General features: G+C 45.2%; 1 protein-coding gene across 18 annotated transcripts in view; it reads right to left on the bottom strand.

Moving 5' to 3' along the window:
* Nucleotides 1-27568, bottom strand: part of PBRM1 (polybromo 1) — a 128404-nt gene that overhangs the window by 45174 nt on the left and 55662 nt on the right. For all 18 annotated transcript variants that reach the window (XM_014606142.3, XM_019490005.2, XM_006270373.4 and 15 more), the window contains 4 exons: nt 21036-21177; nt 19391-19488; nt 13703-13979; nt 2211-2316 (listed from right to left, as the gene is read on the bottom strand). In XM_014606142.3, the coding sequence (XP_014461628.1) occupies nt 2211-2316; nt 13703-13979; nt 19391-19488; nt 21036-21177 (623 nt within the window). The remainder of the gene's footprint in view (nt 1-2210; nt 2317-13702; nt 13980-19390; nt 19489-21035; nt 21178-27568) is intronic.

The following is a 27568-nucleotide window of genomic DNA, read 5'->3' as shown; positions in this document are numbered from 1 at the left end:
AAGAATAATCTCTTCTTTATGGAGATCTTTTCCATCCTTGACATTAAGAGCTTCATATATTGAGACTACCCCACCACAAGTAATTAGTCTAAATTAAGCATAACACTATTATTATAAGTAAAATGTGAAGCAATGCCTACAAATGGGACTACTGCTTATATTAGCTTTTTGTTATTATAGGAGCTTCCATTGTACTACATGGTCTTTGCTCTTAGATTCTTATGTATCTATACTTTACTTAATAATTTTGCAGTTTTTATCTCAACTTCTCAAAAGTGTCCATATATTATATATAATATTTAAAACTGTTCTCTGAAACTTTTACCTTTTCAGTTTAGAATTTAACAGGCATGTATGAAGGAGCTGTGTTAACTTGATATCTACAATTTTTTTAAATGGAGTTGGAAGGAAATTCTAGAGAAGCACTTTCTGCTGAATTTCCCAATCTTTTTTGTTTTAATTTGGAGTCATTTTCTATTTAAGATGCTCTCTTTGTTGCTCTATGGAAGACTCAAATGCACAATAGAGGAAAATAAGGACCTAATCTTCCCAACATTACTCATGCCGAGGAATATTCTGTTCTGTGAGTAGTCTCACTAACCATCACATGGATACTACAGTCAGCATCTATTCAATATGTGATTAAAGGTAGCAGTATATTACCAGACAAGTTTAAATACAAAATGATACTAACTGCATAAACTAAAGACCTTGAAAAAAAAAATCTTAGAAAAATATTTCTCTAAGATCTCTTTCAGGTACTGCAGAAAGTTTATTTGTAACGGCAGAGCAAACATTTTTTGACAGAAACGTGGTTTTTTTTCCAATTTATAAAAAATGTTCTTTAAACACACTTTAAAACTCAATATGTGGCAAATTATTTTTTTCTACTGACTCATCTTTTATATTATTCCGATTTTACAGATTGAAAAAATCCCCATGAAATGCTACCAAATTAATAAAGTAGGTAATAGCAACTCAATTTACTATCCTCACATACTACACTCTATTTCAGGACAACAAAACATTTTACAGCCATTTTACAGCCATTAATGCAAAGGTTCCCAAACTATTTGCACCAGCAGACCAATGTCAGTCTTCAGTTTCTCACAAACCACCAGGCACCTTTATATCAAACTTATAATTCAAAATACCATAAAAGTGTACAGGCCTGGTGCAATCCACAGCCCATTCAACAGAGTCCTTTCAACCATCAATGGTCCACAGACTACAGTTCGGAAACTTCTGCGTTAAATGCATTAAGTGTCAAAGTACTAGTGTAAAAGTTTTTAGCTCCAACATAAAGATGGGAAAAATTAAGCATAAAAAGGACAAATGACAAGACTGCAGAACAAGCCTATGAAAGTGCATCTAACTTTCTTAGCTGTAGAGCCCTTGGGATTTCCAGTTCTGGTGGATGGACTAAATTAGGAGACCAGGACACGCCCAAATTAAGACACCAGTAAATTACCAAATTAAGATGTGTGCATGTGATAGGTTTGTTGGAGCAAAGGAATATGCTGACAGGACAGAATGTGGACAGTATGACTGCCCTTTTGACAGTAACATTTTAACTCGGTTCCATTTCAGTGTATATGTCAGGTCAGGGTACAGGGAACATCTTTGAGCGTATGTTAATTTTAACATTAATGTTTTGTTGACCTAGACTAGGGTTGTCAAACATATGACCAGGGTTCCTGGTTTTCTCCGATTTAAAAAAATCCCCAATTTTCAGTTACAAAAAGTAATCTTGAATCCATTTTTCCATGATTTAAATCAGAGAAAACCAGGATACTGTGTGGAACCATCTCTTCTGGCCCACCAGTAGCCCAGATGACTACCAGAACCTGAGGGTTGGGGTTAGTGGGTTGAGGCCTGCCACAGAATTCGGAGTCCCTGTGCCCAATGGAAATGACTGTTGATAGCAGGAGGTAAGCAAATGTTGTGCAAATACAGCCCTTGCTCACTCCACCATTACCTGACCCCTACCACTGGCTCCTGTCTACTGTTGCTGCCTGACCTCAGACCCACCCTGCCTCCTGACCCCAGACCTGCCCTGCCACCAACAGATCTGTCACAGCTACCACTGGCCCCATGGATCCAGCCAAAGCAGAGTTTGACACCCTTAAACCACACCATTTGATTTAAAAAACAAAACAAAACAAAAACAACTGTTGTAATTTTCACTTTCCATTTCAAAATTGCCTTACTTAGCTTTAATTTAGGGGAAGTGATATCATCATCTTCTGGCAGAGGTCCAAGTTCCTTCTTTTTTTCTTTAAGGATCTTCTCCAGCATATGAGCATCATTGTATACCTACAAAGCAATAAAATGTTGGAACAAAACAAGCAGTATTTAGAATAACCCACAGTTCTCTGGTATAGTATGTATGTATGTACATCACAAAATAACGTAGAGTACATCTACATGTGTGCGTTACTGTGGAGCTGACTAATTAGCTCCACAGTAAAGCGTCACCATCTACATGAGTGCTGGTATTAAGGTACAGTAATTTAATTAACTCCACCATAAAGTAGTACTGTCGGGGACAGTATTATCTTATGGCAGAGTCATTTACTACACTACAGTGCAGATGTGGATGCAGCAGTGCTCTGAGCCAGGGCAGAGCAGCCCCAGGGGGTCAGCCACATGGCTCCATAGTTTCAGCACCCTTGTGCTCCAGTCAGCCCCTTTTCTGCCTGACACTGCCACCTGAAGCTTGAGGCTGAGTCCCTGAGCCTGCTGCCAGCCCATGGCTGCTCCACCTCAAAGTGCTGCTGTTCCGTGTGCATGACTGGGAGTTTAACATGTAACATTAATTGCGAGTGTAAATGCACCTATAGGCTGCATCCACATGTGATGTGGACATTTGGTTCCCCGGGGACAAGTAACCGAAGCGCACCTTGTGCTGCCACTACTTGTCTCTGGGGAACACCTGTGCCATGCATGCTTTGACACATGGCAAGTTACCCTGGAAGCAGTAGGGGGAGGCTGCAGCCTTACCTGGGGTCCTGGGGGCTTCCCGGGGCTGCAGCAGCAGCAGCAATTCTGCCCTGTGGAGTGGCTCGGCTCTGCTTTTGAGTGGCACTTAGCGCCTGTGAGCGCACTACTTTGCTTTTATTTTCCCCCCGCAGGTTTTTTGGACCCCTGGATATCCTGCTTATCTGGACACGGCCATAGTTATCTTGTTAGTTTCAGTTGTGTAAAATTCTCTTCCAGTCTTAAGTAGTTATGCAATGTGGCATTACATTAACAAAACAGATGTCAATTTTACCCTAAATGTGGCTGCATATCCAGGTAGGATGAAAAGCAATTTTTGTAACCTAAGGTTTAAACCTTTTTTAAAAAATGGAAAAAAGAAAAGAAAAAAAAATGCTTTATTGGTTCCCAAACTAGATTACAAATTGCCACCTCTTCTCTTTCTTTCTTTTTCTCCCAGAAAGAACTGCTAGGAAATGCAGTCTGCTCCCACTGGTTTAGTTTCCTATTCAACAACTTTCTCTAAAACCTTTACAATCCATCTTCTATTTCAAACACCTAAACAAAAACTAATTTTGCCCCATCCTCATCCCCCCCCCCCCAAAAATTATCCTCTAAGCTTTATCCTTGGGTAACTTATAGATTCATAGATTCATAGATGTTAGGGTCGGAAGGGACCTCAATAGATCATCAAGTCCGACCCCCTGCATAAGCAGGAAAGAGTGCTGGGTCTAGATGACCCCAGCTAGATACTCGTCTAACCTCCTCTTGAAGACCCCCAGGGTAGGGGAGAGCACCACCTCCCTTGGGAGCCCGTTCCAGACCTTGGCCACTCGAACTGTGAAGAAGTTCTTCCTTATGTCCAGTCTAAATCTGCTCTCTACTAGCTTGTGGCCATTGTTTCTTGTAACCCCCGGGGGCGCCTTGGTGAATAAATCCTCACCAATTCCCTTCTGTGCCCCGTGATGAACTTATAGGCAGCTACAAGGTCGCCTCTCAACCTTCTCTTGCGGAGGCTGAACAGGTCCAGTTTCTCTAGTCTCTCCTCGTAGGGCTTGGTCTGCAGGCCCTTGACCATATGAGTTGCCCTTCGCTGTACCCTCTCCAGGTTATCCGCATCCTTCTTGAAGTGTGGCGCCCAGAATTGCACGCAGTACTCCAACTGCGGTCTGACCAACGCCCTATAGAGGGGAAGTATCACCTCCCTGGACCTATTTGTCATGCATCTGCTGATGCACGATAAAGTGCCATTGGCTTTTCTGATGGCTTCGTCACACTGCCGGCTCATGTTCATCTTGGAGTCCACTAGGACTCCAAGATCCCTTTCCACCTCTGTGCCACCCAGCAGGTCATTCCCTAGGCTGTAGGTGTGCTGGACATTTTTCCTCCCTAGGTGCAGCACTTTGCATTTCTCCTTGTTGAACTGCATCCTGTTGTTTTCTGCCAACTTGTCCAACCTATCCAGGTCTGCCTGCAGCTGTTCCCTGCCCTCCGGCATGTCCACTTCTCCCCATAGCTTTGTGTCATCTGCAAACTTGGGCAGAGTACATTTCACTCCCACGTCCAAGTCGCTGATGAAGACATTAAAGAGTATCGGTCCAAGGACCGAACCCTGCGGGACCCCACTGCCCACACCCTTCCAGGTCGAGACCAACCCATCTACCACGACTCTTTGGGTGCGACCCTCTAGCCAATTCGCCACCCACCGGACCGTGCAGTCATCCACATCACAGCCTCTTAACTTGTTCACCAGTATGGTGTGGGATACCGTATCGAAGGCCTTCCTGAAGTCTAAGTATACTAACTTCCTTCCCTTTGTCAGCCTAGGTGTGGTAGATAAAACCAATCTCCTAATCTATTAATTTTTCCCTACCCCAATCTTTTCTCCAGACTATTTTCCCCTATTCAGAACATCACCTTTCAGCCATCTCCTCTTGAACACACTAACACCAATTCAACTTCCAAAATTAGGATTTTCACAGGAGAACCAAGGCAGTTACATGCCCATAATCCACTAAAAAATCAGTGGGAACTGAGTGCCTAAAATCTCAGCCCAAGAGATTAATTTGATCTTTTCTTCCAAAACACACACACCCTAGTCACCATCGATAGTTTTCTTTTCCCTGTTGTCAAAACTTATTAACTTGGTTTCATATCAGATTCTGCTCTTCTCTTGCTCCCTACCTCACGCATGTCTTAATTTTACTTAAATCCTACCATTCCTCTCCATCTGAAAAAAAAAAAAAAATCAGTACTGTCCACCCCTTCAAATACAGCTCTTCCCCATATATCTTGGTAGGCCTTCACCTGAATGATGCAATCTCCTATTTTTGAACTTTCCAATTCATGCCTTACTCTTGGAAGGGGGGGATAAGGGGAAGATGAAAATTAGTTGAATGTTGCTGCTAATATTTTACTCCCAGAACTCATGTTAATGTCTTCTGTTATTCATTTTGCTTATTTCTCAAAAATGTTCAAGTTCCCTATTGTTACTGTGACAGGGGCCATGTTAGGGCCGGGACTCACGTTGGCCTGCCCACCCGTCTAAGTACGTAAGTCCACCCAGTCTCACCTGCCACAATTTACTATTCCCAAAATTGGTGTAAAAATGAGGGAGGCTGCCCGTTTTAATGTCCCAATGCCAGAGGGTGCTATACACAACTCGGACCTCCCTTTATATGCCACGCCTTGCAGATGGCATCCTATGCTCCAGCTCATGGCTGGGTCAAACTCAGCCCCTTACTAGGCCTCAGACATTTGTTCATTCACTCCGCCGTATCGGGCCTCATTTATACCACCTCCCTCTCACTGGGGCCTCTTGCACTCCACCCTCTCTCACCAGGCCTCTTACATTCTGTCCCTCTCCGGGCCACACTCAACCTGCCCTGCTCCCATTGAGCGACCACGTAGACCACAAGGCTAACCTACATGAACTGCTTGACTGGCCCTGGCGCAGCCTTTTGGGCCTCTTCTGTAATCCTCATCTGAACGGTGTCCAGCCAATTTGCCTTGCCCTGGGCGGAGCTCTGACCCAGGCCCCTCTCTGGGTAACTCATCACTCTTGTTCCCTCCTTAGGGCCAGCTACTCGCCCTTTGGACCCAAACTCTGCCTCCCCAAGTCTGAGGGCTTACAGGGGTTTCCCTCTGACCCAACACTCAGTCTCAACATGTATAAGGACTTACCAGGGTCTTGGCCTCTGGCCCCACCGCAGCCTCAGGAGTCCGTAGACTGACCTTAGCCTAACTGCTCCCTCCCTGGGGCTTCAACTTATGCCCTCTGGCTAGGGCCTTCCTTTTGTGCCCTGTCACCAGGGCCTTCTAAACAAGTTCCTAACCTTTTGACCCAAACTCAGCTTCACCATGTCTGAGAACTTACTGAGCCTCTGGCTCAACTGCAGCCTCAGGCATCCGCAGACTTACCTTGGCCTAACTACCCTCTCACTAGGGTCTTCCACACATGCCCTGCTGACGGGCCTCTGGGGTCTTGCACCCCATAGGGCTCAGCTGTCCAGAGACGTGCCTAGCCCCCATACCTCTCCCTGGGGCTGGGTAACCCACCAGGATTTGGGGGCTGGGGTTTTGAGGCACCCCTCCTCACCTTTCACCAGGGAGGTAACTGGCTTGGCATTTCTGAGGGGCTGTCCTGCCACAGATAGCCCCACCAGACCACCCTTCCCAGGCAGGGTACAGTTTCTGGTCATGCCCAGGACCAATGCAGGCCTACCTGCCTTGGTCTTATCCCTGTGGGGCTACATGTTATTCCTGGGCTGCTCTCTCCACTGGACCTTAGTTCCAGCCTCCTTCTTGCCTGCTTGCTGGCTTGCCTCCAAGGTGTTGTGAGCAGCAACTCACCTGGGTGTTATTGCTCCGGTTGTCAGCAACAGACTGCAGGCTCAGCCCTGTGGGCCTGGATTTAAAATGGCCGCCTCATCAGGGCAGGCCTGCACCTGCCAGCTGCCTACTCTCAGCCTTAAAGTGGCGGACACCAAAGGTGCTCTGCCACAGTTACCTCCTTGGTGCTGTTTTTCCCCCCTACCTTACACTCTCCTTCCCCCAGCTTTCTCCCTTTGCTTTTTCCATTTAGTCTCTCCTATTCATCCTTATATCTTCTCTTATGCTGCCAGTTATGCATGGAAGTATCCTGTCCCTTTCAAAAAATTCCTCAAATCACACTCTTTTATAATAAAAAAAGAAAATCCAAACTCTGTGAACCACAAACACAAACCCAAAATTCTAGGTAGCTGAACTTTTCTGTCTTTGTCCTTTCTGACTATAAACTTCTTAAGGGAAAGAGCTGTTCACTTTTATGCATTTGTGCAGCATATAGCATATTAAACACAACTTACGTAACAACAACTGAATACCTGGAATTGGGTACTGCTATGTCAATTGAGTACAATTATGTCCTTCTCTCTCTCCCACACCCAGCCTGTCTCTCACCCATTGACTCCTCATTCTACATCTTCACTGACTGCCTATCTTGTATGCATACCAGCCCAGCCTCTGGCTTCTTTACTTTTAATTCCATCCAGGAAGAGAACACACCAACTGCTGAGACTTCCTCAGCCTGATGAAGGGTTTTTGAACCCGAAAGCTTGCTCAAAAATTGTTTTCCAACTAGTTAAGTTGGTCTAATAAAAGATATCAGAGTCACCCAAAGAACCTTGTCTGATTATGTCAATAAGGCCTTCAGCAGTTCACATGCAGACATATTCTATTTTAAAAGAGCCCATATATCAAACCTTTACCCAAAAGTCTGCATGTCCTAGATAGTGACCTGATGCCAATTAGTATGTTACAATCAAAGTCCTGCTATGCTACCTTAGAAAAAAATACGATGCTTGTCAACAATTAAGAGTTGTTGTAATGAATCTCATAAATGCATTTGCAGGAAAAGTAAATAAAGAAATTCAGATTGCAGTTTGCAGTTATTGAATTTCATGCCTCTATCAAAGTAGAATTAAATTATATGCAATTGTAGCTACATGGCTCACTGCTTGCCATAATCAGATTATTGAAATATCTGATTAAGAACAATATTCTTCCTAAATTGGTTTATACTGTTCTGCTTCACAGGCTATATTAATAACTTTATGTTGCCATGTAGAAATTTTTTTTTTTTTTTTTATAAGTTGGAGTATGTTTTGCACTACTGAGCACTTTAACAACTACATTTTTCTATTATTAAAAACACCACACATTCTATATGCCCTCATGCAGTACAGCAGAGCAGCATTTTACTTTAAGGCATCAAAATCCTTTTTTTCTATAAACAAAAAAAGAGTATCTAACCTCTTACTGCTCTCTGTAATCATGGCCAACAGTGAAATAGGAATCTCTGATTTTTCAGTTAGCTAAACTCAACGTTTTGTATGCTCTGGCTGCCATAGAATCATAGAAAAATTAGGGCTGGAAGAGACCCCAAGAAATCATCTAGTCCAACCCCCTGCTCAAAGCAGAACCATCCTCAACTAGATCATTCCACTCAAGGCTCTGTCTAGCTGGGTCTTAAAAACCTCCAAGGATGGAGAGTCCACAACCTCTATGGGTAACCTGTTCCAGTGTTTTACTAGCCGTTTAGTGAGAATTTTTTTTACAAATATCTAACCTAAACTTCTCTTACTGCAACTTGAGACCATTGCTCCTTGTTCTGTTATCTGCCACCACTAGGAACAGTCTAGCTCCATCCTCTTTTGAACCACTCTTCAGGGAGTTGAAGACTGCTATTTAACCCCCTCTCAGTCTTCTCTTCTGCAAACTAAATAAGGCGAGTTCCCTCGGACTCTCCTCATAAATCATGTGCCCTAGCCCCATCCATTTTAGTTGCTCTCGCTGAACTTTCTTCAATTTGTCCACATCTCTTCTGTATTAGGGGGCCCAAAACTGGACATAGTACCTAGATGTGGCCTCACCAGGGCTGAATAGAGTGGAATAATCACTTCCCTTGATCTGCGGACAACACTCCTACCAATGTAGTCCAGTATGCCATTAGACTTCTTGGCAAAAAGGGTACACTGTTGGCTCACATTCAGCTTATTGCAACCCCCAGGTCCTTTTCTGCAGAGCTGCTGCCCAGCCAGTCAGCCCCTAGCCTCTACTAGTGCAGATTGTTCTGTCCTAAGTGCAGGATTTTGCACTTGCCCTTTTGAACCTCATGAGACTTCTTTTGGTCCAATCCTCCAATTTGTCTAGGTCACTTTGAATCCTAACCCTACCCTCCAGCATACCTACTACTCTACCCAGCTTGATGTCATCTGTAAACTTAATGAAGGTACACTACATCCCATCTTCCAGATCAATGATGAAGATACTGAACAAAACTGGCCCCAGGACAGACCCCTGGGGCATTCCATTTGATACTAACTGCCAACTAGGCATCAAGCCATTGACTACTACCCTTTAAGTCCAATGATCCATCCAGTTTTCTATCCACCTTACAATCCATTCATCCAACCCACACTTCCTTAGCTTGCCTGGAAGAATGTTGTGGGAGACAATATCAAAAGCCTTGCTAAAATCAAGATATACCATATCCAATGGTCTCCCCACATTCGTAGAGCCAGTCATCTCATCATAGAAGGCAATCAAACTAGTCAGGCACGACTTGCCCTTGGTGAATCCATGCTGACTGTCCCTAATCACTTTCTTCTCCTACAAGTGCTTAGGAATGGATTCCTTGAGGACCTGCTCCATGATTTTTCTAGGGACTGAGGTGAGGCTGACTGGTCTGTAGTTCCCTGGATCCTCCTTTTTCCCTTTCTTAAATATGGGCACTATATTTGCCCTTTTCCAATGGTCCAGAACCTCTCCTGATCGCCATGAGTTTTCAAAGATGATGACCAGTGGCTCTGCAATCACATCAGCCAACTCCCTCAGCACCCTCAGGTGTATCCTATCCAGCCCCGTGGACTTTTGTATGTCCAGCTTTTCTAAATAGTCCCTAACCTGTTCTTCAGTCACAGATGGCTACTCACCTTCTCCCCAAACTGTACCGTCAGATGCAATAGTCAGGTAACTGACCTTGCTTGTGAAGACTGAGGTGAAAAAGGCATTGAGTACTTCAGCTTTTTCTGCATCCTCTGTCACTAGGTTCCCTCCCCCATTCAGTAAGAGACTCACACTTTCCCTGATCCTTCTCTTGTTGCCGACATACTTGTCAAAACTCTTCTTGTTACCCTTCATATTCCTTGCCAGCTGCAACCCCAATTGCACTTTGGCCTTCCTAACTTCATCCCTGCATGCCCAAGCAATATTCTTATACTCTTCCCTAGTTGTTTGTCCAAGTTTCCACTTCTTATAAGCTTCCTTTTTGTGATTTAGCTTACTGACCAGTTCCATGCTACACCAAACTGGTCTTCTGCCATACTTGCTAGTCTTCCTGCACACCAGGATGGTTTGTTTCTGCACTCTCAGTAAGGTTTCTTGAAAGTACAGCCAGCTCTCCTGGACTCCTCCCCCCCTCAGATTGGCCTCCCAAGGGATCCTGCTCAGGAGTTCCCTGAGCGAGTCAAAGTCTGCTTTTCTGAAGTCCAGGGTCCGCACACTGCTGTTTTCCTTCCTTTCCTCAGGATTCTGAACTCCATCATCTTGTGGTCACTGCTGCCCAAGATGTTACCCATTACTACAGTCCTAAAACAAATGTCTCAAAGCCATGAAGCCAGCTGGGAAGCTCAGGGACACACACACAGGCTTGAACTCCCAACCTTCTAATCCCCACCCCTTCACACAAGCCCCATGGCCATACAGCCATCTTTAAAAGAGTTTTTACAAGATTCTGTGATCACAATGTATTTGTATATACCAATACTAACAGCTGCATTAACCTACACAATATAAAATACCCAAGTCTTTATTGCTGACTCATTTTTACCTGACTAATGACCAAATACAGATTTCAAGATTTGGTACATAACAATAAGAGCCATTTATTTTTTATTACTGGATTACTTACTTTCAAATTAACCATAATAATTACTGTTTAACAGATATTTCCTACTCTTTCACATAACAAAATTATATTTTAAATCATAGTTAAGTATTATTCAATTTAATCAAGGACCTAGAAACCTTGAGTAAATACAATGCAATTCAATCACATCTCCTTTCTGAAAAGGCTATATAAAATGGCACCAAAAATAAGTTGATATGAATTAAGATAATTTCCCCATCTATCAGACAAGAACACAGAATTGTATGGGGACCTCTCAGCTTCTGAATCCAATCCCATAGCATCACAAATAGGGGTGCATCGATAAAGATTTTTTGGGTTGATGGTATCTGCCAATATGGATGGTCAATAATAGGCTGTCGGTAATCTGACTGCCAATATGCAGCACAGCAGCATGAAGGGCAGCTCCTGCTGCTGCACATACTCCTGAAGGAGGCATAGGGGGCACATGCCCACCCCCAGATATGTGCACGGGGTGAGGGTGGACTGCCTGCTGCATGCTCAGGGCCAGGGCTGCTTCAGCCTCTTTCCAGCAGCTATGCTAAGGCTGGGTGGGTGGCAGTGGAGCTGGGGGGGGGGGGGGGCAGGGCTACGGCTAATTTTGGGGTGACTAGCCCCCACTGTAGTTCTCCAACTCCCAGCACTGCCGCCTGGCCAGAGTGCAGTGCAGTCCCCTGGCCCTGAGTGCACAGCGGCAGCCTACCCTTGCCCCATGCCCAGATCTGGTTGGGGCAGGGCACATACCCTCTATGCCTCCTATGGTTGGGGTGTGTGGAGTGGTGGGAGCAGGGCACATACCCTCTATGCCCCTATGGTTGGGGTGTGTGGAGTGGTGGGAGCCAACCCAAGTGCCCCGCCAGATAAGCTGCCAGCTCCTTTGTGCCCCACCCTACCCTGGCTGGGCAATGCCTAATCCTGCCCCACTCCATCCCTCACCATAGGGGTCTCATTCTGCCCTCTCACCCATGCCCCTTCCATCCAACAGACTTATCAGCTGGATGCTGCTCTCCAAGCTGCTGGGCTGCACTCCTGGCCCTGTGCATGTTGTGGCTGTGTGCATGCACGCTGCATTTACTGGTGACATTATTGGTCACATCAGCCAAAAAAGGCTGATTATGTCAATTTTCCTTTTATCTGTGCCAATATGATATAGACCAATGTATCAGTGCACCTCTAATCACAAGCAAATGCACAATACACTGATTTTCATAGTGTGAATCCCATGCTATTGCTACAGGGAGGTGGTTCTGGGAACTCATTGTTCTGATGAGATTAGGTTGGAAACCTTATTTTTATCTTATATTTATTCATTAACAGTTAGTATCCATTTCTTCTTGAGCCAATACTGTCCTTAATTTTAATAGTTCTCTAGCCCTTGTATTTACTTCTTCAGTGTATTTATAATGAGCAATCATATCCGTCCAAGTCTTGATTTTGCTAGGGTAAACAAACCAAGCTCTTAAGCTCCTCTCTCAAACATCAAATTCTTTCAAGCTCTTGCATGACTCTATGATAATATGGATTTGAGAATTTTTAGTATGTCCTTAATGACCCCAAATCCATATTATGTCCTTAAATAATCCAATTATTTAAATAGGTTTCTAGGAAGCTAAATGATGGAAATTTAACTACATAACACTTTTTCATTAAGCACTAGGAAAATACAGATACCAGCTCTACTCCAGCTTTATTCACCATAGCTAAATTATGTATTTTTAAAAGGAGCATATATATCTCTATCTCTGTAACCAGGGACCCCAGTTGAACAAGAATATATATATCCCTATAAAAAAATCCCATATTTACTCAAATCCAAGATGAGGTTTTGTTCCTCATTTAACAAGGGAACAAAAAGCCCCTAGTCTTGGATTCAGGCACAAGCAGGGTGCTTCAGCTCTGACTCCGATCCAGGGTTGGGGTTGGAGTTAGAGCTGTAGCTACTACTGGCTCCTCCTCCCACCCCCCTCCAACTGCTTATGGGCCAGGTCCAGCCCTGGATCTGCTCCACTGCAGGGTATGGAGCACATGGTCACTCTGGCTATACCCAGCCTGGCCACACAGCAGCGACTGTGGCAACAGTAGCTGCAGCTCTGGCCCCAGCCCTGGCCCTGAGGCTCTGCTGCATGGGTGGGCTGGAGCTGAAGCAGTCATGTGGCTCCATACCTCAGGCTGGAGTGGGGCCAGAGGGTAGGTGGCAGTAGTGGGGCCAGGCTGGAAACCAGAAGCTATGGGAACAGAACTGGGGGGAGGGGGTGAAAGGGCAGGCACAATGGTATAGACATGGGGTGGGAGGCAGATGCCAGAGGATGCAGGCCTGAGAGGGAGTGGGTACATGCATCAGGATGCAATGTGTGGGGAGTGAGTGGGGGGAGGGAGGGCAAGGAGCAGGGGTCAGGCTACTTGACTTCCCTACCACCTGCCCCCCCTGCCACTGCTTGTCTGTATTCAATGGTGTGGGACCCTAATTTAAGATGCCCCCCCCCAATAATCAGATGATATACATAGAAAATTATCACAAATGTATACATTTTCCATGTACAGAATCTAATTATTGGGGTGGTTGTCTTAAATTCAGGGTCATCTTGGATTCAGGTAAATAAAGTGTTCATATTTTAAGAAAAAAATACTCCAATGAAGTTTTAATATTTATTCAGTAAACTATTAGCATAACAACCGGAAGGAGTAACCACAGACTGACTATAACAACATTTAAATTGTTTTTTCTTGTTGCAAGCAAGCAGAAAGGTAATTATACCTGCATAATTTAAACAGTACCTGTGAGCCTTCCTCATTATAGTGCCTTGCATTTCGGAACATTAGCTTCATATCTTCAATCATAGCTTCCTCCCCTGAGTATTTATCATTGCGGATATTATGCTCAATCATTTTTAAATCCATTGGCTCCAAAATGATTTTATAATAATCTGGATAGTCCTTTTTGGAGGGTTTAACCATAAACAGATCACAGAGTCTTCTGCCTGTGCTTGGCTCTCGAGCTTCAAGGACTGCATTGTACAAAATTTTCATTCTCTGTTTCCTTATATTTTTTTTACTGTTGGTTAAGGGGAGAAAAATTGTTACAATTTTTTTTCTGAATATCAACAGCTACACAAAAAAATATTTATTCGACTGTACAATAGAAAAACTGCAATTAAAAAAGCACATACATGTCTGCATGAAGATCATTCTATTCTAGATATATATTTAGGTGCCCATTTTAAAAAGTTTACAGAATGATGATGGTGGGACCAAAGTTTGGGTTCCTGGGTGAGTGAACTGTTAAGTGAACTAGGTAGTTAATCTTAAAATACTAGATTTTGCCTTTCTTTTCTTTCTTTTCTCCATTTTCAATGTAAACATTTCCCAACATAAGAACAAATTACTATGATCATCTTCACTCTTTGTATCTAAATACATTAAGTTTTCTGTGTAAGACCTACATTTCTGAAAAGCACCTCTATTTCTGTTTTCCTAAGCTTTTTGGGTGCCCAGCTTTATAAATTTAGAGCTTGGCTTTCTTAAATATTGCAGTCAAAGGCACCCATGGGTGGCTTCTACCCTGAAAAAAATATACCCGAGTATCTCAAGTTAGGCACTCAAATGCAACCAAATAAAATGTCTAACTGGTTCCTAACTTGTGTGGAGGACAACTTCCTGTTCTAGAAGGTGGAAGATAAAACTAGGAGGTCATCTATCTTGGATCTTGTCCTGACCAACAGGGAAGAACTGGTGGAGGTTGTGAAGGTGATGGGTAACTTGTGAGGAAGCAATCACAATGATAGAATTCCAGACCCTGAGACAGGGAAAGCATGAAATCAGCCAATTAGGATGCTAGATTTCAAAAAGGTGGATTTTATCTGACTAAAGGAGTTAATGTGCATGATGCCATGGGAAGACAGACTGAAGGATAAAGGTACCCAGGAAGGTTGGGAGCTTTTAAGGGGCACAGTATTGGAAGACCAACAAGAAACTATCTTGACATGATGGAAGCACAAGAAGAATGGCAAGAGACCAATGTGGCTGCACAAGGGGCTTTTAAGATGCCTTAAATGCAAAAGGAAACCATACAGGCAATGGAAGAATGGGCAGGTCACCAAAGAAACACATCAGGAAATAACAAGAACCTACAGGGACAAAAAATCAGGAAGGCAAAGTTAAAGAGTGAGCTGCACATGGCAAAAGAGGTTAAAGGACAACAAGAAGAGGTTCTGTAAGCATGTTGGCAAGAAAAGAAGGACCAAGGAAGCTGTGGGTCTACTGCTGACAAGCTGAAGGACTCCTAACAGAAGATGCAAAGGCGGCAGGGCTACTCAACAGCTACTTTGTCTCATCCTTCACAAAAACTTAAAATGCAGCCAGACGCCTAATAAGGATAATCTGGAAAAGGAAGCAGGCAAGCTGAGGGAGGAGATAACAAGAGATGGTTAGAGAGCTTTTGATGGGTCTGAATTAAGTCAGCAGGGCAAGATGAACTTTATCTCATGGTACTGAAGGAACTGGCAAAGGAGGTCTCAGAGCCCTTGTCAATTACATTAATGAAATTGTGGGAGACAGGCCAGGTAACAAAGGATTGAGAAAGAGTCAATGTAGTGCTTCTCTTTAAAAAAGGCAAAAAGGAAGACCCAGGGAATTACAGACTGGTTGCCTCACCTCAATACCTGGGAAATTACTGGAGCATAGCATAAAGAAGGCCATTTGCAAGCATCTAGAGGAAGAGAGGCCGATCACAAGCACAGATATATGAAAAACAAATTGTGTCAAACAAACTTCATATCCTCCTTTGTCAAAGTAAATACTTGGGTGAATGAAGGGAATGCTGTGAGTGGGGAGGGGAGGGGAGCGCCTGCCTGCAGGAGCGGGGCTGGGCATGGGGCTTGTGGGTGTGTGTGGGCTCCTCCGCCACATGTACCCCGCCCCATTGCGTACAGCCCCCATTGCCAGTGCTCGGCTCTGGCTAAGTCCCAGGGGCTGCATGTGCTGGCATGGAGCTGGTGTGTGCTTTTGGGCCAGACTGGGCTGGCTCTGTGCCAGCACATGGAGCTTGTGGTACTGCAGGTGGGAGCCACATACCATACAGCCAGGCCAGGGAGGTCTGACTCCATGTGTCCATGTGAGGCTTCAGGCACTCCAGCAGGGTCAGGCAGCCACATGTGGAGGCACGGAGCCCACCTGGCCTGATACTGCATGGACTTGGAACTGCAGTCAGGCACCATCAAGCCAGGGGGCCTCTGTGCCTCTCTGTGTTGCTCACCAACCCCACTGGAGTGCTGGAAGCCCCATATGGAGGTACGGAGCTGGCCTAGCCCAGCCCGATGGCACGTGGCTTCTGCCTGCAGTGCTGCGAGACCCATGTTCTGGCATGGAGAAAGCCTGGTCTGGGCTGAAGGTGCATGCCACCACACTTTGCCCTGGGACCCAGCCAGAGCTGTGAAGCACTAGGGGGCTCTGCCTGCCCTAGCCATGAGCACCCTGAGGGACCACTGCCTGCTGCTGGTGATGCTGCTGCTGTCACCAGCGACAGGAGCTGTGTGGGGGTCTGGCATGTAGTGGAAGGCCCCACACTCACTCACAACCCCCGCCCCACACACACATCCATACCCATACCCACACCCCTTCACAAACCCTCACCCCCTGCACCTACCCACAAACCGCCCACACACATCAACACCCCATCACAACCCCCCCCACACATGCATACTTTCACAAACCCTCCCACACCCACCCCCCAACCACACCCCACACACAATATACAACAGAAATACTTTATTTTGAGTTATTATGCAATTACCTCCATATACCACTACACAAACGCATGCAAATCAGGACAAAAATATCTTTTGAAATAAAATTAAAACATGTGTAGTAGGTATTTGATTTTTAGTATAGGAGTTTTTTTTTCTGGTTTCAAGATGGCAACCCCCTCTCCCAAAAGGAGTACTTCTGGGGGCAAGGGGAGGGACTTCCAGTGGCAAAGGTTAGGGGGTGGAACTTCTGGTCTCAAGATGGCAATCAGGACACAGGGCACCTGGCAAGGGGCAGGGCTACCCTTGCAGCCCTCAACTGCTCACCAAAAGACATTAAGTGGTCCTCCAGCCAAAATAACTGCCCAACTCCATGATAGTGCCTCTCCACTTGGCACTGTTTAGGCCTTTATCTGGAGTATTGTATGCAGTTCTGGGCTCCACATTTTAAAAAGGATGTGGAGAAGTCAGAGAGGGTCCACCCAGAGACGGGAAACAAAAATGATGAAGGGCTTGGAAAGCAAGTCATACAAAGAGAAGCTGAAGGAGCTAGGCATGGTCAGCTTGCAGAAATGATGCTTAAGAAGGACATGACAGCAGTCCTCAATACCCGAGGGTCTGCCATAAAGAAGAAAGAAAGCACTGTTTCTCTCTTACTGCAGAGAGGAGGACATGGGCTTAAAGGTTGCAGCAAAGTAAGTTTAAATTAGATAATCAGGAAAAACTTCTTCACTGTTAGAACATGGAGGCAGTGGAATAGACTGCCTAGGGAAGTCATGGACTATCTGTCACTCAAGGTGTTCAAAATAAGTTTGTACAGCCACTGGATGGGGATGATGCAGGCACAGCTGTGCCTATGTTCTACTATGGGTATTTTCCATGCTTCTGAGCTTTGCTAGTTGTCCCTGTCCCTGCTTTCTGTTACGTGCATCTGGGTGTTTTTACACCTCCCTCAGAGGTACTGCATGTTGGCTACAGCCAAGGCTGGGGATTTTGACTGGAGTGCGCCAATGCTCCTGCTGGGACCAAAGAGGGAGGTTCCTAACTACAGGGTTTTCCCCCTCCTCTTCACATTAGGCTGACTGCCAAATTTGGGTCAGGAAGGAACTTTAACCCACTGGCCAGATTGCTCCTTTTGTATGTTATAGTTTGAATTCCTTGGGGCTGTTTCCACCAGTTGGGTTTTCAAAAGCTTTTCTTTTACTTTATCAGAGAAGAGGAAACACTGATAGCTTTCTTTCGTTAAATGAACTGCACAGATGTTACTAAGAAGTTATTTAGTACTTGCTTTAGCACTTCAGTACTAAATGACTGCATGGTAACTGCTGTTACTGCAGACCCAGCAGCGCATGGGTCATTTCTGACCCTGCTGCATAGTAGCAATGAGTCATAGGTTGCAACAGAATAGCAACTGCCACAATCTTTTATTTAATTGCCAGCAAATTTTTAAGAGTTGACAATAAACAGAAGAAAAGTCAAGGAGCGACTTCCAGTGTAACGTCACAATATGATCAGGAGTTATGCTATCCATTTCCGGTCTTTATTTTAAATTGAATTTATATTTTTCCTGTCCAGATTCTTAGCATTTTCTGTTTATTTGTATAATTTTGTTGGGGAAAAAATAGCTATGCAGACAACAGAAATCTACTGTACTACAAGACAAAATTATTTTTTACAGATATTTCCCTAATGTAGGAGCAAACAATTTTGTTCTAACACACAACTTGTTCTAATAAACTTACTTAATTTTATTTTACTAAGATCACAATACATTTTCTTTTACATGGCTAAAATCCACTTAGATTGGTGGATTAAAAAGAACAACAAATGGCACGTTACTTTCAGCTTAGTGCACCCCGCACTAAGCGCAGTTCATGCCCATTAGAGGAACCATTTTAGACTGATCCAGCTCCCCAGTGTCTGTATAGATCACGCACTTCAAAAGGGTTTTTGGGGACTTCTATCTAATGGCTGATTCAATCACCGACTGAATTCAATCACTGATTGAATCAACTATTAGACAGAAGTGCAAAAAAGCCCCACTGAAGTGCACAATCTATATAGACACTGAGCAAGTTTCTCTTCCGGTAAAAGTGCTGTTTGTTGTTTGTCCATCTCCCCCCCCAATGTATGTCAGCAGCCCATGATCATAATGGTGAGGCTGCTCTTGGTGTGCTGAAGTCAGAAAATAAAGATCCCACGAGCTTAAGCAAAAATTTCAAATCAAATCGGTGAAAAGAGTAATTACAAAATGTAAAACTATATTTTGTTAAATTTTACATTTGGCAAATGACTAATAATATGTAAAAAGGGAAAATCAGGAGGTAATGCCAGCTAGAAAAGAGAAGCAAATCTACTTGTCAGTTACGGATAACAACTTGTAAAGACAGACTCGACTTTTATTAAAACAATTTGAACATCTTCGTAGACTGAGGTCTTAAACACAAGTGACATACATAGATGCAGTTTTATATAATTACATAATATTTCAGTGCCTATATTCTTTAGGAAACTGGACTTGCATATGAAATATCTTTGTCAACTATACACTGTAAGCAAAAAACAATGACAACATAGATCTAATAATCAGTTTACAATTAATTATGAGACAGTAGATTAGATTAACACATTTCAATTAAAGACATCCCATGTAAAACCTTAAAATATATGTTCTGTATTACAAATGAAAGAAGCAATAAATCTTTAGAGTAAAAGTGCTTACCTTTTTCTTTTTGAACTTCCAGTATCAGATGTAGCAGAAGAGATCATACTATCTCCATCCTCAATGTCATCTCTCCTAGCTAGCTCCTTCTTCTTTGCCTGAAAGAGCCAATCCCTAGAGTGAAACTCATTGCAGAACACCCCAAGAATAAATGAATGTTAAAAAGCTACACAAAATCAAATTTACTTGGAAAGATATAAGTTGCAGAATGCATAAATATAAAGCTACCATTAAAAGATTTTCAGTGAATAATGCAATATATGTTATATGCTTAAGAGAAATGTTTGTATCAGTTTTTATAAAAATTATTATAGTGCTTCAATGCATCTAAATTGTTCTCTTGCGTATTAAAATCACAGTATAGAAAATAGCTTAACATCCTCCAATTATGGTCATTTTACCTATAAACCTACGGGATCTTTTCATTTTCCCTTTTCACAACTTGATCTTAGTCTTATTACGGCCAAGTACAGACATTTAGTTTCTCCTGAGAGAGCTGCTGCTCTCCCAGGAGAAACCAGAAGTACACAGATGCTTAGGATTTCTCTGCCAGAGCAAAAATAGCTGCCCTGGAAGAAAAATAACTCAAGAACAACCAGGATTACATCACTCCCAAGAGAATTTCTCCTGGGAGCGTAAATGTTTGTTCACTTCCTTTTCTGAGAGGAATCACAGCACAGTCCACCAGCATCCTAGGGGGCTTTGCCATACCCCCCAGGGAAACAATAGGTCACTTGCTGGACTCTACTATTCCAGCCAAGCAGGGAGCAGAACAAACCTCTTTCACAATCCCCACTTTGCGCAGCAGGGAGAGAGGCTGACCCTGAGCAAACTGCGTCGGCCAATCAGCGCTGTCCTGTGCTTTGCTGCCATACTGTCTCCAGGCAGACTGAGGTAGCCTTCAGAGCATGGCAAGATGTGTACACAGAGGCCCTGTGGCTCTGCAGCATCAGCCCTGCAAGCTCTCTGCTAATCAGGTGCTCAGTATTTGAATGTCTCTTCAGGCATCTCCAAGTATGTTTTTCTACTAGGAAAACAAACCTGGAAGAATTCTCCTAGATTAAGGGTTCTCGATCCTTGGGCAACAGCCTCGTGCTGGGTTGGCTGCTAGTCCACAGTACAGTTGGCTGCTATTAGATTGGAAGTGGCTGCGGATGGGCAAACCATGGCCCCCCAGAGCTGGGCGGAGAGGCTATGTTTCCTTGTGCAGGGCCCACAGCGGCGCAGGGTTTGGCCCACCCCCCCTTGAGGGGTGGGGGGTATCTTTACCTGTCTGCGGGCCAGAAATTCTGGCTGCGGTCGGCTGTGACTGCTGGGCTATGGTTTGCCAGGCTGCAGTATAAAAACTTTGAGAACCCCTGTCCTAGTTCATTTGATTGTGTGTACGTAGCCTAAGAAATACCACTGTGAACAGAAGTAGTTTAGAGGAAAAAATTGTAAGTAGATCCTTTCTCTGTTCAGCACATTATAGAGAGCTGCATACCAAAATAAGTTTAAAATAAATATTTAAACCATGGAAATTACACTGTTGACCCCAGAGAGCATATGTCAATACAGATTTAAAGACTCTAAATACTTCCACCTAAAGTGAGAAAAACTATTAATATATATAGCTATTTTGACTGCTTAGTTCTTCTCCATATACCTGCATAACCTGCTGCATTTTCAGAACTCTCTTATAAATGGCTGAGTTGGGGACATTGTAGCGTTTAGCATTTTCAAACATTAAGTTTAGGTCACTCTCCAGTTGGTCTAGAGTTTCATATTCATGGTTCTTCAATTTGGTTCTGTGAAAGAAACAGATACAGCTTAGGTATGTGAAATGGGTATGTTTTACTATTTTGCAAGCAGATCAATATCAGTAAAACTGAATTATAGGAATGCAACTTTTTTTTTTTATCTCATTGTTGTAACTGTACAAATATAATTTTTTTTTTTTTTAAAGTGAACTTAATATTTCTCAAAGATGCCTTGTTGACAGCCCTAGAGTTTGAAGCCCTCTTTCTATATACAGAATAGATACAGAAGAGTCAGGAAAATTAGCTTCCCAGCATGCCTCATCTGTGGCCTGAAGGGACTGTTGCTACTTAAGCAGATAGACAATTCAATCTCTGTTTTCATTCTGAGCACAATTCCAAGTAATGAGCACAGCTTTAGAAAGGTTATGTGAGATCGATTGTTTTATCCATATGGGAATTCAGAGGGCTCAGCACCTGCTTGGATGAGGCCCCTAAATCTCCATTTAGTGCTAAAAATGCAAACATGAAGCAAGTTGATTAGTGTTAACTGATGTAATATTTTTGTGAAAATACTTAAGACCAAGACAAACACCAACACATCTTTTCACATATGGCAGTTCTACAAGCAGTTGCATGTCTACTTCCACATGTGGGGAAAAAGATCTAGTCAAAATCTTTAATCTTCAGGTCCCTCTCCAAGATGCTTACAGAAAAATGCAATCTTTGGGAAAGGAGAAAACCCAACTTGCATTCTGTTAGGTGGTTGGTGTGCTGTGAATTTTACTATAGATTAAGAATTGAGCACACCCTGTTTTTGTTACTCTGTTGCTAACATGCATTATTCCTAGCCTGCTTGTTTGTCATGTCCCCCATTATGTTTTTCTTAGCATCTGTAAACTCTTTGAATCAGATGCTGCTATATACTGGTCATAGAAGAACTTCTATTGGCCCATATACTTCCAATAGAAGTTCGCCTGCAGCTGCTGGCAAGTCCGTTCCCTGCCCATGTGACTGGCACAAAGTAAATCATGAGCCAAGGAAAGCAATTGTTGCCTGAACTCTCGGGGCACTACGAGCTGCCAACATGGCTCCCAGGTCTTGGCCTGGTTTTTAGGTATCCACAACTGATAAAGGAGTCCCTTGCCCCAGACCACCTGTTCCCTCTTTTCTGGGGTGAACTCCATTTCTGACTCCTGAACCATCTGCCGGAGTTCTTCCAAGCTGGGGTCTGCTAGAACCTCTTGCTTGAACTCTGCTTGCCAATCAATAGGGAGTTCAGGTGCTCCTGCAAGGACTGCACCCCCACCCTCAGGGATTTCTTCGGATTCCTCCCTGGGAGTCTGTTTGCTCTGCCACTGACTGACCAGACTTCTCCCTGGGACTGCCACTTAACCCAACCTCAAGGTCACTGGTTTCCTCAATGGCCAGGGGCTGATTGCAGTCAGAGGGAGTCAGAGTCTCTCCTTCCTCCCCCTCTGACTCCGTAGCCAATTGGGTGACCAGGCCCTGGGAAGTTTCCACTCCTCCCGCCTTAGCCTTTTGGCTCTGTTGACGGGTCACCACATTAACCCGGTAGGGCTCTAGCTCTAGGAGGTGGCCCTCCTCCCTGTGCAGGTATTCTAGCTCCATAATATCACGTCCCACCAGGATGGGGACAGGAGCCCCTTCCAGCACACCCAGTTCTATGCACATCCCACAGTCTCTCCACTCGATGGAGGGACAGGTTACTGGTACCTCAAATGGTGGGGACCCCACCCCTTGAATCATAAGGTTCCTCCCTGGGATTATATCTGCAGGTGAAACAAGGTTGGCATTGATTAATGACACACTGGACCTTGTGTCCAGTTCCCCAACAAGGGTTCTCCCATTTACCGTTATCTTAGTCCAGTGGAAAGCCATCACCTCCTCTGGGTTTGTAATCCTGTAGCAACAGGCACGCCCCTCAGAGTGGCTCAGGTCTCCCCCCTCACTGCTTACAGCTGTTGCATGTCTGACAGGCTTGGGTTTGGTGCTTAGCTTTGGGCAGTTGGGCTTGATGTGGCCCAGCTCCCCGCAGTTATAGCACCCCCTCTTTTCCGAATTGGGTGGTTTGTCCGAATCTGGGGCCACCTTGCGCTCAGCAGCAGGTGGCCCTCTTTCCTCTTTTGGACCTGCACCTCCCTTCCCCCCTTTTTGGAACCCTTTCTGTTCCATCCCAGAGTAGGGCTTCTGGTTCAGCCCCTGTGCCTGTCGGTGTAGCAATAGCTGGTCTGCAATTTTAGCAGCCTCCCAGAGGGTTTCAGGTCCTCTGTCCTGGACAAGGGTTTTAATCTCTCTCGGGCACTGAACACAGAACTGTTCCAGCACAATCAGCATGTCCATCTTCTCCACCGTATCTGCTGAAGCCCCCTTCCTCTACTTTTGGAGCAAGTCCCATATCAGGGATGCAAATTCATGCATGGACTTTCCTGACTGGGGAACAGTAGTACAGAACCTGTTGCGGAAGAACTCTAGACCCAGGTTAAACCTTAACTGCACTGCCTCCTTGAAGGTCTTGTAGTCATCTGCTTGCTCCACGGGCAGGTTATTCAGGACCACGGCCGTGTTGCCTTCTACCACAGCAGCCATGTGCATCATGAACTCTTCCTCTGGCACCTTCCACCGTTGGGCTTGTTTTTCGAAGATGCTGAGGAATACGTCAGGATCGTCTCCGACTCAGTAGCGAGAGAAGGCTGAGGTGTTCGGTTTGGGGTGTCCCCCGGGCGCTTGCAGAGGGTCTGCATCTCCCTTGTTGGGCCGCAGACGGAGTACCTCTAGTTCGTGCTTGCGCTTGGCCTCTGCCTCCTGGCACTCTGCCTCCCGTTGTGCTGTCTTCTCTCTCTCCTGGCGTTCGGCCTCTTTATGCCAGCCCTCCACCTCCATCCGTTTCAATTCTAGCTGTACCTTCTTGTGCTCACGCTGGGCCTCCAGCTCCATCTTTTTCAACTGTAGCTGCAGCTGGAGTCTCCGCAACTCCCCCTCAGAGGGTGGCCCATTGGAGCCCTCAGCGCTTGTTGACTGGAGGTGTGGAGGAGATGATGAGGCCTGATCATCATCACACAGGAGCTTAATCAGGTCTTTCTTATGCTCCTTCCTCGCGTGAAGGCCTCTCTCTTTCACCAGTTCTCTTAGTTCGGGCACGGTCATTTGGACATACTTGTCAGCCATCCTGGCTATCTACACTGTCCAGTCGACCCGATACTGAATTGATAATTGTTTGCTCAAGGGTTTCCAGTGACTCTATTCCTTTTCCCCAAATTATGCCTCTAATACAGCAGGGTATTTGGATCCCACCTCTAACACCACAAGTGGCGCTGAGCCTCCCACCTCATTATGCCCATCCACCTGCCGGACTCCACGTGTCTCCCCAGGGGCACCTAAGCCCTGGCAGACCCCCTTTTGAGCCCCACCACAGAGTCCGGGGCTAACGTGCTGCCACCACCCTGAGTGGGGACCTTCTAGGTTCTGTGTCCTCGGGGAAACAGAGGCCTAATAGTCCTACGGGTATTCGACCCAATCCAAGCACTTGGGGCTCCTCCCCAAGTCGGGGGCCAAAAAAGGATAGTCTCCCTTAGTCCACAGACGTAAAGGGCCTCCTAGGCATAATTAAACCCACCCCTCAATAAGTCTCCTACACCAGTCACAAAGAAGAACTTTATTGGTTACAGAGGGTAGGGTTAGAACAGGGTAACAGGTAGAGCACTATCAAGGGATTACCATTGAGCAAAACAGTCTAGCTGAGGTAGTCGTTTGACACGCAAATGCATCACTGTAAGCGGACTAACTCTCTAGAAACACTTACAAGTATCATCTAGAAGATGGTATAGATCTGGCTCGGAGATTTCCAGAGAGAAAGCGTTTCAGTTGGATCAGACTCTCTCCCTGTGTCCTGATGCTTGTGCCATGCTGGTAAAAATGGCTTCTCCCCTTCTTCTTGGACCAGGCCCTTACATAGCCTTTCTGACCTCAGCAGCCCAGAAGTGTTGGCAACTAGCCAACCAATTTAAAAAGCATCACTGGTCACCTGGGCCGAGGAGCAGGGTCTTTTCCCTCCCCCACTCAGGTGACCAGAGGGACCGCACCCTAGGCACCAGGCTTTTGTCACACAGGCAGGGAGGAAAATCTCCCCTCCCTTAGGAATTCGACCCCAGTGTCCCAACCCAACCGGGACATGTTTCTGGAGAGAGAGACAGATGGTGGTATCTCTGCCACAGGGTCTCTACAAATAATAAATGCTTGTTAAAAAACAGCATTCCAAATGGCTTCTGTGTCATATATTCTTACAAATAAGATTAGGTTGCAAGAGAAAGAACCATGTTCTAGACAGGAAATAGTTAGGGCTGGGATAAAATATCACATTTATTTACACTGAAATTCATCTCCTTGAAAGCAAGTAAGTGCATTCATACAAAACTCATAAATCTCAAGTGTTTGCTGAACCAATTAATTGAAGTTTTGCTCTTATATTAGTAGTATACAACTTGTGAATGTTCTTAAGCAACATTGCTGCATTTGCCATCTTGTGGAAAATTGGATGTACTTAAAGACTGAATGCCAGCAATATTAAAATATGCAATTTAAAACTGTTTAGTCCAGGGACGTCAAACTCACCAGGTCCAACAAGCCAGATGAATGGCAAGGAGCTGATTCACAAGTCAGATGTGTGGCATGGGGCTAGTCCACAGAAAAAATTTGGCCCATGATCTGGATTTGTGCATTGGATCAAATGGACAGGGCTGACGTGGTGCACTGTATGCACTGCATGCCAGATCCAGCCCTACAAGCAGTGCACGGGGCTGGGCCAGTGTGCACTACATCTGGCATGTGGGTCCAGTCCAAGATCCACAGATAGCACAGCAGGAGAGATGGTAGGGTTCCATGAGACAGATCCTGCCCACAGGCCATACCTTTGACACTTTGGCCCAATCCTGACTTCCTAGACCAGGGTTGGCAAGGCACAGCATACATGTGTAAAGTAGCATATGCAGCTGCTATGTGGAGCAAGGGAACCCTGTCCAGTCAACAAAGTGGGGAGGCAGAGGGAAAGAGGAGATTTAAGGTGTCACTGCCAAGAAAAAAGGGCGATACGAAACAGCTACGTTTTGTTTTGGTTTCGGATTTGGCCGTTTTGGAGGGACAGTGATTTGTTTCAGTGTTTCAAATCATTGTTCCATTTTGATTTGGCCAAATCTGTTTTGGAGTTTCGATGCTGTTTCAGTGATTTGGCCATAGGCTATAATGGGGAATAACTAAAATGCATATAACTTTGTCATTTCTTGCCTGATTTGGATGAAAATTGCAGGGATAGTAGCTCCTTCTGAGGCTGTGAAGCCTGCCAGGTTTCAAGGAGATCAGTGCAGAGGTTTCTGTGACACTGCACCTCAAGCTTCTGAAAGCAAAACTTGTGTTGTGTGTGGGGGGGGGGGGGGGGTATGAGTGTGGGTGTGGGCAGAGCAGGATGAAACCAGCAGGGATAGTATCCTGTAACAGGGGGCCTTCCCCACGCGGGTTAGATCTCTGCCCACCCACCTGTTTCTGGGCCAACTGCCCGCCCCTCTTTTTCCTGCTATGCCTTGATGGAAAACTGACTGATGTTTCTCAGGTGGGAGGCTTCCCATTTAGGTGTCCTGGGGTGACATCCATTCCACAGCTCCATACATTCCTTATACTGCAGCCCATGCCTCGCACTTGGCATCCTTCACCCCCCCCCCCCCCCCCCCGGTGGTCTCCTCTCTGGGACCTTTGGCTCCTTCTTAGGCCCTGGCCCCGCCTTCAGGCAGGTTGGAATCCTGAGCCTCTTGTGCTGGCCATTCCTCGCTGGTTGTTCTGGCCCTTTGACCACCCCTCCCCCCTTTGGGTCCTTGTCCCCAGCATGGACCAGTCAAGGGTACCTCTGAAAACTTTTATTAGACCAACTGAATAGTTGGAGAAATGCATCTTAGCAAGCTTTTGGGTTTAAAAATCCTTTGTCAGGCTGAGGAAGCATTCCCCCCACAACCCCAGCCTGTCCCTCACCCCCTGAAACTTCAATTTACATTTTCACTAACTGGCTTTCTTGCCTGCATTGCATGTAAGGTGGCTATCACAGAGGACATTCCAGTTTTCTGCTTATATCCTCTATTTTTCTCTTCAAGAGAAAAGTAGCATGTGTAAAGTAGCACCTGTAGACCTGCCTTGCACAGCTCCTCCCTCAAGTACTCCCTGCATGCTTCATACAGGGAGGGCACCACTGCCCTGATAAAGGTGGTACATGTGGGCACACGGTATGATGGGGCCATGAGCCACCTGAATCCTGGCTGCTCAACTAAAGAGAAGGGCTGGCCATCCAGAGCAAGCATCATCCCAATGATCTGGGTGCCCTTGCTTGCCTTGGGAACATGCCCCCCTTTCCTGCCACCTTTCTCCCATTGGTCCAGGGTGG

Source organism: Alligator mississippiensis, chromosome 12, assembly GCF_030867095.1.
Source record: "Alligator mississippiensis isolate rAllMis1 chromosome 12, rAllMis1, whole genome shotgun sequence".
Lineage (NCBI taxonomy): Eukaryota > Metazoa > Chordata > Crocodylia > Alligatoridae > Alligator > Alligator mississippiensis.
The sequence above is the reverse complement of the archived record's forward strand: the minus strand, read 5'-3'. Positions and strand labels throughout refer to the sequence as shown.